General features: G+C 41.2%; 1 protein-coding gene across 3 annotated transcripts in view; it reads left to right on the plus strand.

The window, feature by feature from the left end:
• The window catches only part of tmco4 (transmembrane and coiled-coil domains 4), a 109,771-nt gene that overhangs the window by 60,826 nt on the left and 35,803 nt on the right, over window positions 1-13,142 (plus strand). For all 3 annotated transcript variants that reach the window (XM_048561726.2, XM_048561724.2, XM_048561725.2), the window contains exons 12-13: window positions 9,578-9,695; window positions 10,925-11,042. In XM_048561726.2, the coding sequence (XP_048417683.1) occupies window positions 9,578-9,695; window positions 10,925-11,042 (236 nt within the window). The remainder of the gene's footprint in view (window positions 1-9,577; window positions 9,696-10,924; window positions 11,043-13,142) is intronic.

The raw sequence follows: 13,142 nt of genomic DNA on the forward strand, positions 1-13,142 counted from the left end.
CTACTCAATATCTGTCCTTCTACTAATACTGCATTGCTTTGTATTTCATACAATAAACACTGCAGCACCTCACCAAGCTTCAAAGCAAAAAGATCATGGAAACACCATTAACTTCAATCTAACTTGGATAAAAAGCCACTTCGACATTTTGAGTCAAAATCGTGAAATCCCCAAAAGCAGTGTGCCCTAGTCAGTATCACCCACATCACAAAGTCATTTAAAAAAGAAGACGGATTAACAGTGCAGAATCCCAGTCTGATGACATGTCACAGTCCCAAAGACATGTGGGACAACAGTATTGCTGAAAGCTAAAGGTCAAAGGCAGTGGTTGCAAGCAAGAACTGACTACAAGATTGCAACTCAATATGTATAAGGAGTAAAAAAAAATCACAGCCCTGGGTGCATTTTACTCTGGTGAATACGTCATTCTGTGAAACATGGCCACTGTATTAAGTAAAAGGTTTGAGATTTAGCTCAATTGGCTGGACAGCTGGTTTTCAATGCGGAGCAATGTCAATATGTGGGATCAATTCCTGCACCAGCTGAGGTTACCATGAAGGATTCTCTTTCTCAACGTCTCCCCTTGCCTGAGATGACCACCACCAGTCATCTCTTTCTAATGAGAGAGCAGCTCTATAGTCTAGTAAGACTATGGTGACTTTATCTTACTAAAGAAGAGGCATCAATAAAATGCTGTTAATTAAAGGATGGCTCACTCTGCAGTGGATTCGATGGTGGGTTAGAAGAAGGTAGGCAGTTCAGAGTGTCGTTTTGTAATCTGCTGCTGCACTTGGCCAAGGTTGCCGTCAGTTGGCTGATTAGTCACAGCTAATAGGATTAGTTGGTCCATCTGCTTTTCCTCCCTTTCATGCACGCAGGTTGCTTCTGCACATGAAACTTGCTATAATTGAAGCACACTAGAGGAACAGGAGGATATTGTGGAGAGGGGTGACTGTATTCTGATTTAATTTGATAAGTTTATCGTTCGACTGCTTATTGTTTGGGGGCCACTTTTATTTGTTGAATTTTGTTTTGATCAAGGACAATGGCACATCCTGCTGTCATTCTAGTTAGCGTTAAGTGTTGAACATATGCAGTTTCAGCCGCTAATGCATTTGAAATTTCTTCCTAGACCACATCACCTCGCCACTTCTCTCCCCTCCTTTAAGACCCTCTTTACAACTTAATCTTTAACCAAGCACGTAGTCATTTATCCTAGTGTTTGTTTGACTTTGTGTTAAATTTTTTTTAATTACGTTCCTGTGAAATGCATAATCCCCTTAATTAAAGGTGCTATATAAATGAAACTTCTTATTTTCAAAGTTTCAGATATTCAGCTATTTTACAGAGTGGGATGTCAGCGAGGACTGAATCGAGTTGACTTGTTTAGCCTATTAGGTATTTATAGTTTCCAGCTTTTAGCTAAAAATAAATGTATAATGGGTCCCAACATGCAGGCGGTCTTCCATGTGCGGTCACCATCCTTCACTCAGCATTACGTCATGCTCAGAAATATAGGCTGTGGAAAATGGCATCAACTCAAATTGTTGGCTGATTTCTAAAAGATGAGCCACTAAAATTGAATCACAACATTAATGATGCAGTATAGTAACAGGTACAACTAAACATTAGTCTAGGATGAAGGGCAAGTCATTTATCTCTGTTGCTACAGAGCTCTTGCTAGACATTACAGTGTTTAGAAACCTCTGGATCAAGTGCAAAGCCAATCTTACCATCTGCTGTAATCATTGTTTCCATTAAACCATCCAAACTAAAATGAAAAACACTCTGCGACTTCTGTTTCAGTGCCATCCTTCCCATCTTCTGTTGCTTTCTTTTTTCTAATTGTACCCTCCCCCACTGCTTTCTTATCCCTTTTCCTCTCTTTGATCCAGATCTTTCTCTCTTTTTCCCAATGTTACGGTGCTCACCTGATGGTGTCCCCATTCATTTAGCATTCTTATTATCACCATTTTTATTAATTGCAAAAATATACTTTGTTCATATATTCATCTAAAGTTTCTGCGCCCATTCGTATTGCTTTTGCAAGGGGGGGAAAGAAAAGACACAAATGACATATTGGAATTTGACACTCCAAGAGCTACTGTGCAATTGACAAAAAGAAGGCAATTTTAACTCATGCAGGAAGAATATTTACATATCTTAAACGGATCCTCATCATTATTTGGCAGACTAGCCTTAGACAGTGTCTTTCCCTGCTGCATCTTGGCTGCAGTTGCCCCAAGTTTCAGTGCGTCCTTCAGCACATAGTTCTGGACTTGGAATGTTCCAGTCTGCAACACTTTACACTGGAAAACCCACAAGTTTCGGGCAGACCAAAGAGCATCTTTCACTGAGCTGATGGTCTTCTGGGGGCGATCAGTGCTTGTCTTGGTGTGTGTTCCAGGAAACAGCTCAGTGTCACTGAGCTCCTGGGGATGAACCTCAACAAAAGCCACTGCATCTCTCTCAAGATTTTCTTTGCAAAAGCACTTTCCAGCAGGAGATATGTGACACTTCTCTTCCCCCACCCCCTCAGCTGCTTTGAGGGCAGTATGCATTGATGGAGAGAGTCCAGGTGCACATGAAGGATCACACAGACAGTGCCTTTCTCATTACCAGCCAAGCTATGTCTTGTTTAGAAGTTCTGGTGAAGAGGTATTGTGCCAAATGACTGACAGTCTTTTCCCACAGGGTCTCAAGGACATGACATGTTCATTCAAAGGTGTTTTTATTTGCAAAATTTTCCACTGAGGACAGATGATATGGAACAGTCCAGCTACTCAGGACATTCCACGGCAACAAGACCAGTCCCATCCTTCAGAACAGTGGGGTCAGGTAGAATATCAGAATGTAGTGACACTTGGTGTTTGCCTTGGTGAGGGCAACATGGGGTAATTTCCCAACATTGGGTAAGCCACCCCCCCTCACAACCCAGAACCTTATACATAGTGTCCCCACAAACACCATCTATTTTTGATCTCCAGAAGAAGAGGAAGATGGCTCAGTGCCTCCATGTTCTCCTCCCCATGCAATGTTTCGGCAGAGTGCTTCACAGTTGCATTTAATGTAACCTTTTCTCAGGTTTAAGTTATGCGCTGATCCCTTCAATTGACTGTTAGCAATTGTGGGGAATGTACTCCTAAGGCTTATATATGACTTAGAAGGAATAGAACATCCAGGTTTTAAAATCATTCCGTCAGTAAAGGCAAATAAGCTTGAATCTGCAGCCAGGTTGTAGCTTCCATAGGACTGTTTGCATAAGTAGTGGTTTACAATTTGCCAACATGTATGTTAAGTTCTCTGAGATAATGGGAACTGCAGATGCTGGAGATTCCAAGATAATAAAATGTGAGGCTGGATGAACACAGCAGGCCAAGCAGCATCTCAGGAGCACAAAAGCTGACGTTTCGGGCCTAGACCCTTCATCAGAGAGGGGGATGGGGGGAGGGAACTGGAATAAATAGGGAGAGAGGGGGAGGCGGACCGAAGATGGAGAGTAAAGAAGATAGGTGGAGAGGGTGTAGGTGGGGAGATAGGGAGGGGATAGGTCAGTCCAGGGAAGACGGACAGGTCAAGGAGGTGGGATGAGGTTAGTAGGTAGCTGGGGGTGCGGCTTGGGGTGGGAGGAAGGGATGGGTGAGAGGAAGAACCGGTTAGGGAGGCAGAGACAGGTTGGACTGGTTTTGGGATGCAGTGGGTGGGGGGAAAGAGCTGGGCTGGTTGTGTGGTGCAGTGGGGGGAGGGGATGAACTGGGCTGGTTTAGGGATGCAGTGGGGGAAGGGGAGATTTTGAAACTGGTGAAGTCCACATTGATACCATATGGCTGCAGGGTTCCCAGGCGGAATATGAGTTGCTGTTCCTGCAACCTTCGGGTGGCATCATTGTGGCAGTGCAGGAGGCCCATGATGGACATGTCGTCAAGAGAATGGGAGGGGGAGTGGAAATGGTTTGCGACTGGGAGGTGCAGTTGTTTGTTGCGAACTGAGCGGAGGTGTTCTGCAAAGCGGTCCCCAAGCCTCCGCTTGGTTTCCCCAATGTAGAGGAAGCCGCACCGGGTACAGTGGATGCAGTATACCACATTGGCAGATGTGCAGGTGAACCTCTGCTTAATGTGGAATGTCATCTTGGGGCCTGGGATGGGGGTGAGGGAGGAGGTGTGGGGACAAGTGTAGCATTTCCTGCGGTTGCAGGGGAAGGTGCCGGGTGTGGTGGGGTTGGAGGGCAGTGTGGAGCGAACAAGGGAGTCACGGAGAGAGTGGTCTCTCCGGAAAGCAGACAGGGGAGGGGATGGAAAAATGTCTTGGGTGGTGGGGTCGGATTGTAAATGGCGGAAGTGTCGGAGGATAATGCGTTGTATCCGGAGGTTGGTAGGGTGGTGTGTGTTAAGTTCTCTACCTGGTTTGTGCAAATTTGGTTGTTAATCCAGCATAAAATTTATAATTTGCCAACATTAGTAAAGAAAATATCATGTTCTTTTAGATTTAATTTTATTGCAGTAAAGCTGTTGTTTAAATAAAACTGCTAGGTTTAAGGTCGAATGTAAAAATGATAAATGAGCAGAGTCTGTTGTATGATTGACTTCAGATATGCTACACACTGATTGCTTTATGATCTCAGCCTACAGCTGTACTGTAAATATATATTTGGCTGAGTACTCCTAATTGTCACATCATAGACATTCAATACTCTCTTCATTTATTTGCTTACTCTCGCCAACATTATCTGGAAGACAAGGTTAGCTTCCATATGTATACAACAACTCTCAGCTCTGCTATATTGTTAAAAGCAAATTTTTTCCCACTAAGTGCAACTGGCCCACTTTGCTGAGATAACTATATCTCTAGATAAACCACAACAGAACTGCTTCAGTTCTTCTCCCACTCATGCCTGCGTATGGTCATACTTATGCAAGGCATTGAAGTGAAGGCTGTGTGTTTAGTGAAGATAAAGCAGTCCCCAAGAACACAATTGGAAAATCTACCTTGTTTTTAAAATCGCTCCCTTTAAACTGCTGAAGTCACGTTGTCCATAGCATAGAAATTTGGCCAAATGAACCTATGGCCATTAGTAGGTAGGAAAGCCTCCTAATCATTAAATTCAGTTCTCAGTTTTGTTGCTGATTTGGGTATCTTCACTTGCCAAGCAGACTGACATTCCTCAGTTGGCATTACATTTACCAAAGCTAGCCAATCCAGTGTCAGTCAGACATTGGTGAGACCACCAGATGGCCTCTTCCTTGTAACATAAGATCTAAACACATCGACGGCCCAAAGATATGAAGCAGGAATTCTTTATTCCACTGGCATCAGGTCATTAGTAACACAAAGGGAGGGTAAAGTTAAGTTAGAAAGGATTCACATGGAATGACGCCTGTGGTACATATTGGGTTGAGGAATCCATCGTCTGTTCTGTTTGACTGCTTCAGCTTTCTTACAGTGACCACTTGCTGTTGGAGGAGCCGGCACAACAGCTTGAACTTCCCTGCTCAACACACTCCCTCACTGTCATCACCTGTTACCGAAGTTTTCATGAAACACTTCCCTGTTTGAAACTAGCAGCCTCAGCAACTACACAGTCACATATGATGACCATTTGTGATGTAATGCATGATTAGCAGATTCAATTGTGCCATAATAGCTAGAATGATAAAATCCACATTTGCATCACTTATCTGGGCAAATGGTTTGGATGGGGATGATATCCAGCATTTGCTAAGAAGCCCTTCTCAGTCTGTTTTGGTGCCTCTCCAGGAGTCCAGGCTCTGTGGCAGACCACCTACTCTTATTCAGTTCAGTCTTCAGGAGTCATATTGTTGCTTCAGATAATGCCATTTTTCAGATTCCCATGCACCATTTTCCAGGGCAGGTGTAGGCCTTCCAACAGGATGTATTCCCTGGAATCACGGCACAGCACGTATTACTCCTGGATTTAGCATTACTATCCAAATTCACTTAAATCATCATGCGCCAACATTTCCCATTCCGCAGCACCATTGAGTGAGCTGCTTGTCTCCATATCATCCAGCAGACTCCTAGCCTCAAGCAGCTCCTCTCTGTGATGTTTGCTGAGACTGTCTTTCACCTATTGAATCAACAACATAAGCTTGGCTGCCTTTTTCCAGTTGATTGTTGGCTCTGGGAGGATTCAGGACCCACACGTGCTTCAGAAAAATATCATTACACAGAGTGGAAGATCAAATCTGTCAACTTTGTGATCTTCAATGCTTCCCTTCTCAGCACTTCTATCTCATTCCTCTTGAACATTATCTCTAAAGAATGCTCATGCGATGCTCAACTAACCATTTGTTGACCAGGCCATCTCCACCAGAAGGTGCATTGAGCCCAAGGAGATGATACACAGGAAGAACCGAGTCTTGTTCGAAGAAACGATGGTGTGGAGAATAGCCCATGGATGAGTACAAAGTGATATTATAAGCATCACCATGCTCTGGAATGTCATCAGAACACTTTTGTTTACTTTTAGGAGGGCAGGCTGTGTAAATGATCATGCAGAGTACAGTTGAAACATTTGCAATGTCAAATACCCTCTGATTTGGGATTAGTGTGACTCTTCTCAGAGCCATAGACCTTGCAAAGCTACTGCAAGATCTTGCCCCGATCGCTGTAAATCGACATGGAAAATCAAAATGAACAAATCAGGCATGTGCTAACACTGGCTATTGTTGAGGCCTTGTGATCACAGGTTGAATGACCCATGTGAACTTGGTGAAGACATCCCCGAGTGCGCAAATGTATTCAGTCCTGTTACATTTGGGTTAAGGATTGCAAAATCTATTAGGTCTCTTGGTAGCCAGGCATTGAATGCTGCTTTGCCAAAATACACACCTTGCACAATGTCAACAGTAGTCATCAGTATCAGTAATCTCCTTTGGTTTGGGCTATCATCTTTTCTCTTACTTAGCACCCTGCTTGATTGTGAACTGCTATGAACACTTGCTGTTGTCAGGAAGCATAAATTGCTTCACCTCTCTCTGTCCTTGTTGTTGACCAGCCAATAGGGGACTCTGTCCTCCCTGATCATCTTCCAGCACCTCAACTATTTCTGTACCTATTTTGACTCTCTCAACAGTTGATGGTGGATGTTGATCTTTCTAGTAATAATGCAGTCAACTGCTGCCTGTGTCAAATAGTTGAAGCTGTCCGAGGTTCTCTTTCAAGATAGATGACAAAGGTGAAGCCACACTTGGCTCTACCCAACTCAACCTTGTTTGAATCTCACTCATAAGTGCATTGGTCACACTTTGGTGAATGTCAGTCTGAACATCATTGGGAATTGGGGTTGGAATACTGCCTTTGACTTGGGGTATGAGCTTGACATCTGTCTCAGACCCAGCCAGCTGGGGAGGGGAAGGTTCCATTCTGTGGTAAAATATCAGACAAAGAGCATCAGTATTTGTGTTATTTTTTGCCAGATCCCGAATCAAGACTGTGCAAGTTCAGTGGCCCATTGCATCCCTGTTACTCTTAGCATCACAAATGCCTGAAAGTAACTAAATGGATTGTTGTCTGTGAACAAATCAAACTCTACATTAATCAAAATGTTGTTGATTTTCTAGAAAATAGCCCACCTCAAAATTAGCAGTTTGAGTTTCTTGCTGGAGTTCTTCTCCGTTTTCCTCTCATTCAGCTTGAGACTGACAGCATGAGCCTTCGAAGAACAGTAAATGTACAGGCAAATGAGAAAACAACCCAGTTCTCTCCTACTCAAATAATTTTAGGGCCCAGAACCAGCTGATACACATTGAGTGTGCAAAGCAATGTCAAAGGCCCCTGAGCCACATCTGCTGAACTAATAATGTGCTGTTTATAGCAGTAACAAAACGTACTTTCCAAGTACACCCAGATATCCCTTAATATGTTCGACCCCAACACCATGAGTGTCCTCAACTGCCTTCTTTCCACCGAAGTTTGTGATCTGATCAGCACTATTAGAAGCCCGAGGCTATGAAAAGTATGATTGAAGAAGGGTAGAGATCGATGTAGCCATATAAGAAGATCAAGTGAAAGAGAGACCCAGGAGAGAAAAGAGACATCAATTATCTCACATAATTGCATGAGATAGTCACAGGAAAACTGATTATTAACAGTTGACGTCTCTGCTCATCTGTCAATTAGACACAATGTTTCTACCTTGCCAAATTTCATGTTTACTTTTGGACAAGTCCCTATCAGTCTACATAAGACTCCACTTCCCCATCTAACTCTGTGGGAGGTCCAACTAGTTTAACATCTGTAGAGAAGGAAAGGCTGTTGTTCTGAATGGGGTCTCAGTGCTTGATGGCAGCAGTGGCTGTCTTTTATTGAGCACGGTCTTGTTTGAAGTGGCTAGCCTTGTCACAATTTCAACATCTCTCTGTTGTAAACAGGGCAAAATGGGTCACATGTTGCCTTGAAGGACAAATAAACTGATTGGAGGGAATAGCTTTATGATCCTTTTAGCAATCATTATGTTAAATATTTACTGTGAAACTCATTTGTGCAATTCAACATGTGTAAATATTAGCATTATTCTGCAATTGCCATCTAGAGCAAAAGTCCCCTTCTTACTGTGATACCAGAATACAGACCCAGAGTTTAATGCATTTTATTTTGCATCAGATCACAGATAGAAATAAAGAACGCAGTCAGACTACCAAGTCCCTGCTTTTGGCTCTGGTACATGTTGGATGTGTGTTCCACAAGATTCACATGCATATGGTACTTTATACAGGTTGACCATTTTGCATGTGACTTTAGAATCATCACTGCTGAATCTAGCCTGCTTCACCTGGTTCATGGACATACATTCCAGCAGGGATCCTTAGGTAACTATGAGTTGGAACATCAGCTCTAACTTAAAAGTCATGCAATCCCACTAGAAAAACGTGCGAATAATGTCAGGTACATACATTCTGTACTGCAGCATCCTGATATAGTTCGTCAGCTTGACAACAATCCTGCCTCTTGAGTTCAGTGGTTGTACCTTTGATCAACATTCCAAAACTTGAACACATACCACAGCAAAGAAGATAATCAGGGTGTACTACCAGCACCTGACCAACATTTCTTCTCAATCAACATTAAGAAAAATAAATTGCCTGGACATTTTTAATTATTGCAGGTTGTTGGATCTTGCTGTGCATAAATGACTGCTGCATTTGGTGAATGTGCATTCTACACCAGATGGCTGCAGAATCAAATGTGTACTAAAGAAACAAACGAAACACACCGATTACATCATAACCGGAAGCTAGCTCTGAGGTATAGACAAAACTAAATTGAAAGTGTTCAGAATAATTGGCTTATCCCTGGCTCCGAAGGTCTTTGTGGTGTGGTGGTTGTGTCCCCATCTCAGGACTCGGGGAGCCAGGTTCAAGTCCCACGTGCTTCAGAAGTATGTAGTAACATCTCTGAACACGTTGATTAGAAAATATCTATCTCTGGTTGAGTGCTTTGACAAGTATATGCTATATTGGGATTCACTTTAATATGCTCATGTACAGAGTCTGCAGGGCTAATTTTCTTCCATAACACATGAAGCTTCATTGTGCCCTCTTTTGCTTTTGTTTTGCAGATTCTGCAGGCATTATCGAAGATGTTGTTTTGCTTGGAGCACCAGTAGAAGGTGGGGCTAAACATTGGAAACCCCTCACTAAAGTGGTTGCAGGGAAAATAATCAATGGCTACTGCAGGTACACAGAAACATATCCTATGCTTGGGACAGTAATAATGGTGACTGTTTTGTGAGAGCCAGAGCTTCTGGCTTCGCCAATATAATGGAAGCAGATAAATAAAAAAAATACAATGTTGGACTGGAATAGGGAGCACTAATTTGAATAGGAGTTTTAAACAAAGCACAATTAATGCTTATTCAGATCATTAATTCGGGAAGGCAGACCACTGGTCAGTTAATTTAAAAAGTTAGTATGATGCATTTTACCACAATTAGTTACAGGTTGGAATTCCCTGTAGAAAAACCATATTAAAGCAGGTGAGCTTTAAAGCATGACTGCCAAAATGATTCAGCAAGGAGAGATTATGAGGAGGGACTCGAGATGCAAGATTTGTTTGCATTGATATTACAGAGTCTGAAGCAGATTATAATGTGTCTGAAGTCACTAAAGATGCCACTGTATGAATACATGTTAACATTTTCTATAAAAGGAAACATAGTACAGTTTGCAAAATTTGAATAGTGAATTTCACAAAGACTCCTTTAGTTTTGGATTCATTAATGAGGGGTTATCAATTTAAATTGTGATTGAGAGTAATGAGACAGCCTATAAGAAGGATTCTTCATATGAAGAGTTGTTGGAATGTGAGTTATTTTACTTGTCTGAGAAGTTGAACCAAAGGCTGTTATATTTTTAAAGGAGAAGTAGGGAAGCATGGGAAGCTACTTGTCAATGGGTAAAAGAAGGTTAAAGAAATTATTTTGGGATTGTTAATGGTCCAGTGTAGCCACAGTTGGCACCCTTACATGTGGGTCTTACAAGGTACTGAAGTTAAACTGTTTAATCAAGGGGAAGGTTTTGAAATATCTTTATCACACAAGTCAGACCTATACAGGGGACTAGTTTCAATGGTATATTTATTTACATGAGGAAAGTTAACACCCTTCATAAACATCCTAGGCAAGGTAAGGCCTCAGACAATTTGTAGTTAGAAATATAATTCTAATGTGGTGGGGAAATTTATTTCATTAAAAAAAATCATTGAAAAGGGAAGGACAATTGCCAAGATGAGTGAGCTCAAAGTAGATGCAGTAGATTCTTGTGTAGGACAAGTGGATTCTTTATGTAGAAAATAAAGTATCATTTAGGGCTGAATGGTTTTTGAGATTGTGCTGATATGTTATGGTAAAAGCAGGCAGTTTTTCACTAAATCTTTATGGTAAAGTGAATTATTTCTTATCCAACAGGGGAGACTGGCTTCTGAATTTTGTCTACCGTAGTTCTTCAGTACAGCTGAATGTAGCAGGTCTACAGCCAATTGCCATGGTTGACAGAAAAATGACTAATGTGGATCTTTCATCCATTGTGAGTGTTTTTTTTCCACTGTTTTAAATCATGTTTGACAGGATTTCTAAAACATGTAGCCATTTTAGATCTATCTTAAATTTTTTTTTAAGGTGCCCCAATGTATTGCGTGTGAATCTGGGCACAGTTTCACACAAATTAGCTTGATGGTTCTTTTTACGTTTGAGTTGAATATTCAGATTCCTTTTCCATTATTTAAAAAAAACTCATCAACAAATTCTCGCCTTTACCTGATGATTTAATATACTTCATTTTGGCTTTAATATAAGCCTTAAGTTAAAGTCTGTCATGTTTTAGATCTTTTGTGCAGTCAATAAAATGAAGAAAATTTTATCCCTAACTCATTATTGAGATAAAACTGTGGTATGCAGCATTGCCAGAAGCATGCTACTTTTCATGTATTTACTCTCTTTGAAACATTCCAGTTGAAGCATTTCCTCACAGTAGAATGAGTATAGTTGGCACCTAAGTAATATTTAAAGGAAGAATGTTCGTATTTCAGAAAATATTACTATGTTCCCTCATAGGTGCAATTAGTCAGGCAGCATAACATGTTCTACATTCCTTGCTATTATTTGCATTTACTTTGTAAACAGATTGTATAGCTGGACACATAGGCATAACCAAACAGCAAATCCAATCAGAGCCAATCACAGTCAGAATATAGGTGCCTGCAGCTAACAGTGCCTGTACTCATAGAAAAATATATAAAATGCCAATCATAACCAGTACTATACCTCCTAAACACGCAACCTGCAGGCATCTTCTACACTGTGCTTTATGATGCTGTTTGTTGCTGTGGAAAACACTCATTAAAAGCTCCTAATGCTTTCAGATGAAACATTAAGCTGAGACCCTGTATGTACTCTCAAGTGATGTAATAGGTCCCAGGCCACTATTCAAAGAGAAGTAAAGGAGCGCTCCTGAGATACTGACAAACATTCATCCTTCAACTAAATTGACGTGTATCAGATTATCTGATCATTTATCTCAATGCTGTTTGTGAGCACTTGCTGTGTGCAAAATGGTTCCTTACTTTACAAAAGTGACTGTGTTTCAAAAAGTGCATCATTGGCTGTTAACCTCAGGGCATCCCAATGTATTTTTGAAATACTGAAATAAATGCTGGTTCTTTTTTCAGGATCCATGTTATGATAGTAACTGTGATTGAATACAGTTAATGTCCAGCCACATCATGTTATGCACCCATTGTACTATTGAAAATTTGGCACTGTGACAAGCAAAGATGAAAGCTGCTAAAAATTGCAGCTATCATGAACAATTTATGCCATTTTGGACCACTGTTGTTTTGAGAAAAAAAATAGACAAAATTTAAACTTTATAGGAGTGTAATTTTATCTTAAGGACAATAGGCATCTAAAAGTGAAATTTGTTAACATAACAGGTAGGGTGTAGCGCAATGTCAAGCATTCTGATGAAGGGGTGCAGGTGGTGTAGTGATGTCGCTGGACTAGTAATCCAGACCCCAGACTTAATATTCCAAGGATATTTGTTTGAATCCCAACAATGGCAGAAGGTAAAATTTGTATTCAATAAAAATCTGGATTTGTCAATCATTAAAAATCACATCTAATTCACTAATATCCTTTCGGAGAGGAAATCTGCCATTCTTACCTTGTCTGACATACATGTAACTCTAAATCACACAGCAATGTGATTGACTCTGAACTGCTCTTTGAGCAATTAAGGGTTAAATGCTGACAAACCAAATAGTGACCATCTCCCATAAAAAAATAAAGATAAATTGAAAAACAGCAGCAATTCAGATAGAGAGGGACAGGTAAACATGCAGAGAAATAACAGGAGAATAGAGAAGCCTGGATAGCGTGAAAGAGAAATGCATCATGTGGGATGAAGAGAGGCAGTGTCTCTGTGATTATGGGGCATAGAAACATGGATTGATTCTATTCCCACAAGGTAAGAGACAGTGACAATGATTGTCTGATACAATTGGGTTTCTAAGGTTTTGGAGTAGATTTGTAGCTCGGGTTGTTGGTGTTGAGGTTGGTTGGATTGCCGAGCTGGTTTGTTGTTCCACAGACTTTTCATTACCATACTGAGTAACATCCTCAGTACAGC

The sequence above is a fragment of the Stegostoma tigrinum genome, chromosome 28 (assembly GCF_030684315.1).
Source record: "Stegostoma tigrinum isolate sSteTig4 chromosome 28, sSteTig4.hap1, whole genome shotgun sequence".
NCBI classification, from domain to species: domain Eukaryota; kingdom Metazoa; phylum Chordata; class Chondrichthyes; order Orectolobiformes; family Stegostomatidae; genus Stegostoma; species Stegostoma tigrinum.